The sequence below is a fragment of the Branchiostoma belcheri genome, unplaced genomic scaffold (assembly GCF_001625305.1).
Source record: "Branchiostoma belcheri isolate BF01 breed outbred unplaced genomic scaffold, Haploidv18h27 scaffold1132, whole genome shotgun sequence".
Lineage (NCBI taxonomy): Eukaryota > Metazoa > Chordata > Leptocardii > Amphioxiformes > Branchiostomatidae > Branchiostoma > Branchiostoma belcheri.
Window position 1 is genome coordinate 1 of NW_017802528.1, and position 4363 is coordinate 4363.

At 38.2% G+C, this 4363-nt stretch overlaps 1 protein-coding gene across 1 annotated transcript; it reads left to right on the top strand.

Moving 5' to 3' along the window:
* Positions 1–295: 295 nt before the first annotated feature.
* Positions 296–4098, top strand: LOC109462225 (GPI mannosyltransferase 3-like; the record flags this gene model as incomplete). Its single annotated transcript, XM_019758761.1, has 6 exons — positions 296–404; positions 934–1070; positions 1800–1949; positions 2407–2458; positions 3138–3349; positions 4034–4098. Coding segments are annotated over exons 2-6 (589 nt in total), but the record flags the coding sequence as incomplete, so codon positions are not given.
* Positions 4099–4363: the final 265 nt, after the last annotated feature.

Here is a 4363-nt window from a genome sequence, read left to right on the forward strand (position 1 = left end):
AACAGTCCTTTTCTTCCTAGTTGTTACAGTTATTCCATATTTCAATGCAGTGGTATCGTTAAAAGTTCAAAATTCATTGTTTAAATTTTGAACCAGCCTGGTGTGTTGACTTCAAGGCTCCTATCATACCATTTTGGGCCATAATAGGATGCCTAGGCCTTTTTTTTTTTTTTCGCCCGCCCGCTCCATTATTTTTCTCGAAAAATCCGTTAAGCAAGAAATTAAATTGGTGTGGCCTAATGACAGTATGTTGATAATTGAGCAATGCACTATAAATTTTTTTTATCTATGATTTCCAGGTTTTTCTCCCAAGACTTCTTCAGGGACTCTTTACAGCACTATGTGACCTTCACTTGTACAAGGTCACCAGGAAGTTACATGGTAAAGAAGTAGCACAATGGACTGTATCCTTTTGTTTGTGTCACCAACTTGACTTATGCCTGTACAAATTAGCCCAGGGATATTAATATCACACCAAGGATGACATAAAGATACGAACTGAGTTCAGTAGGTGATAAGCAAAACCAATTGTGAAAGCTTATCAGTATTGTAAAGTAGGATATTATGATATGACAGCCCTGCCAATAGGCCAATAAAAAAATGTTGTGTTTCCTGTTTCATGTTCAAAGAGTCCTGAAAAAATTACGGTTGGTAGGTAGGGATATGGGTAAAATACAGTTTTAACAATTTACTTGCATGATCGAGGGCACTTAAATATTTGCAATGTCAATGTTGGAAAAACGATTGTACAACGTTTCATCACTCAGGTGTCAGATCATGGAGCTAAAAAAGGTCAGTATGTCCCTTGCAGGGATCCACACACAATAAAGGCTAGGGTCAGTTGGGAAATAGGAAACACAACATTTTTCACTAGGCCCTACCATAGCGAATCGGAACGTGTCATATGTGATGATTCCATAACGATTGTGTCAGCTATTATGCCAGCTTCTGTCCTGGTTCATGTTCTACTGTGGACCCAGAACTCTGACCAACTCCATGGAAACAGTCCTCACCACAGCTGCTTTGTACTACTACCCCTGGCCACAGGAAGCTTCAACTAGAGTGTCAAGGTTTGTTTTTGATAACAGAACCGTGCTAATGTTGTGCTGTACTGAGTTCAAGGTATCTGGTAAACAATGTCGGCCTCCACCACGGTTGAGTGAAGGGTAATAGGGCCTGATGTTGAAATCCCACTTTAGAGAAGCCACGTGACAAGTCTCAATGGGTCAGTCTAGTGAAGAACACTAGAGTGACTGGTCAAATGCTCTAGGTAAGAACACTAACTTACCTTTTCGTGTTGGTGCAAAAGTTTTGCCTTTAAGTTTAAACATGTTGCTACCAGCACAGACGAACTTTCATGATAATTGTAACAGTCATTAGGCCACACCAATTTAATTCCTTGGTTAACAGATTTTTCGAGAAAAATAATGGAGCGGGCGGGCGAAAAAAAATAAAAATAAAAATAGGCCTAGGCATCCTATTATAACCCAAAATGGTACGATAGGAGCCATGAAGTCAACACACCAGGCTGGTTCAAAATTTAAACAATGAATTTTTAACTTTTAATGATACCATTGCATTGAAAGATGAAATAACTGTAACAACTAGGATGAAAAGGACTGTTTTCAACTATTCAAAAAAACGAAGTGGGCGAATCCGTTAACCAAGAAATTAAATTGGTGTGGCCTTAGTTTAAGCTTCTGATTCCAGAATTTTGTTTGTTATCGAGGTACATGTACATGTATACATAAAGGAACAATCTATATAACTTAGTTACTCAATCACTCCTGTTCCCCCAGTAAACAGGTGGTGATCTACCTGAGTTTAGCTGCTCTGTCCTGCCTGGTCAGGCCCACAGCAGCCATCATGTGGCTCCCACTGTGTGGTCTACACCTGGTGAGCTGTAGGAACAAGCTTCATACATTCACTCTACACTTTATACCTGTCGGGTAAGTCTTGATGTCACATACAAGGCCAATATATATCTAATGCTAAGAAATCAGATTATAACTTACACAAACAACTGACGTATCATGCAGTCCATACAAAATGTATATTGTACTATTTACACAAAATGGTGTGGTATAGTGATTATCATGTAATCATGTTCCATACATGTAACGTTATTGGAACTCCTGTGTATTGCTGTAGACAAAAGTATAGGTATTAGTTTAATACATGTATGAAGTCAAAAATTCTTAAGAACTTGCCATGCATTTTACCTGTTACAATTGTTGGGGAATAAAGTTTGATTGATTAAATGTGTGTTTTGAATTGAAAGAAGTATCACAATGACACATACTTACAGTTAGTTGACTAATGGAAGCACTTTCACCACAAATTCATGTATCTTTACAAAACATGTTTAGTACGACTGTAATGTTTTGTGTGTTTCGTCTGTTACAGTGTAGGGGCCTTGGCATGGTCTGCTGTGGTTGATAGGATATTCTATGGGAAGGTATGTTTTTTTTTTTATTTACTTCAGAATTCACCTCAAAACAAGGCTCGTGAGAGCCACTTACATGTTTTGGGTTACAGTGATGACTGCGTGGTCAGGTATTTGTTCACCCTTGATTTAAACCGTTGGAGGTTGTAATTAGCGGTGAAACATTCACGGGGAAGCTTGTTCCACAGTGAAGTGGTTCTGGGGAAGAAACTGTCAGCATGAAATTTTCTCTTGACTGATGGACTATTGAGGAAGAAAGGGTGATTTTCTGCTGTTGAGGTGCATGATGTTGTATCATGCAGAGGAAAGAGTAACTTTAAAGATCTTGTAGTAAATAATGCTTTATGTTTTGCCAACCATGTTTGATTCTGTCAGTTGGAAAGCCAATTGTGTGTTATTGCAGATTTTTCAGTCTGCATATGTTACTACTAGTAAGATATTGTATCAATTAAGATTTGTCAGACAGGGCTTGAAATACTGGGTGCGTGTGCACCTTAGTGTAAGTTGGGTGCACCAGTGCACCAGTCCTGTAAGTAAGTGCACCTATTCCCAAAAATGAACTTCGAGCCCTGGTAGAAGTTTGTAAATTGGTGTAAAAATTGCCAGCTATAGAAATATTGTACTTGTACTCAGGTCTTTTTTGGTTTGGTTTAGTAAGTTCTTGAATGATGCTTTTTTTTTGTTCTGAAAGTGGGTGCTGGTTCAGTATAACTTCCTGGAGTTCAACGTGCTGAGTGACCAGGGCTCGTTCTACGGCAGCCACCCCTGGCACTGGTACCTCACCCAGGGCTTTCCTGTCGTCATGGCAACACAACTTTTCCCCTTCGTCTTTGGTGCTGTGAAGTTCTGGAGGAAGCAAAAGCTGGTTTTGCTCATAGTTCTTTGGACAGTGATGGTTTACAGGTTAGTGTTCTTAGCACTTAGAAAAAAAAATGTTTTGTTTCCTGTTTCCCGACCGACCCTAGAAAGAACTCCCAATCCTAGCCTTTCTTTGGGGTGGAGCCCTGCAGCTGCAAGGGACATAACTTTTCGAGCTGATTCTATGTCCATGATCTCAGACAGTTGAGTGATGAAACATTGAACAATCAGGTTTTCAACATTGACATTTAAAGTGTCAAGTGTCCTTATGCAAGTTTTACTTTGTTAAACTGTATTGTATAATAAGTTGGATCACTAGTGATTGCCAAAGTGTAATAAAAAGAAGAAAGTAAGCTGGTGTGTTACGCCGAAAGGCGGTTATACCGGCTATACAGATACAGATACAGATACAGAAAGAAAAAAAAAGATAATCCCTACCTACTGACCCAATTTTTTCAAGATTGAAACAGGAAACAACATTTTATTCCTAAGATATGCCTAAGGTATATTTATAGTGAGAATTAGTCAGGCAATGGTCAATGTTATAGGCAAATTAAACAAAGTGTGATAGGTTTTCTTTTTTATTGTGAATTTCTGACCTTTCTGAAAAGAAGCTAAATACAAATTCAAAGCAACTCATGATGTAATAAATCATAGGGTTTACATTTATATGTTATACGGATAATACCGCCTGTCACATGTTGTTGATAAATCTCTTACATTTTCCAGCTGTCTTGGCCACAAGGAGTTTCGTTTCATCATGCCTGTTCTGCCTTTAGCCATGATTTCTTGTGGTGAGTGAGATAAAATCTATTGACTAGTATTGTGTGGAAAGAAAATGATAACATTGTCTTTATTGTCTTTACGTTGGTGAAAGTTAGACATCCAGGTAATAAGATACATGTGTACACAAAAGAAAAAAGAAACAGTTACTCAAGCAACTTCCAAAAATCATATCCAGTTGCTTGAGTAATTTTTTGGAGGGCGTATCTTATTGTCTTTATTATATTAGCCGAATAACTAGTTTTACAGGGTTCATAAAAACGTACATTGTCACAT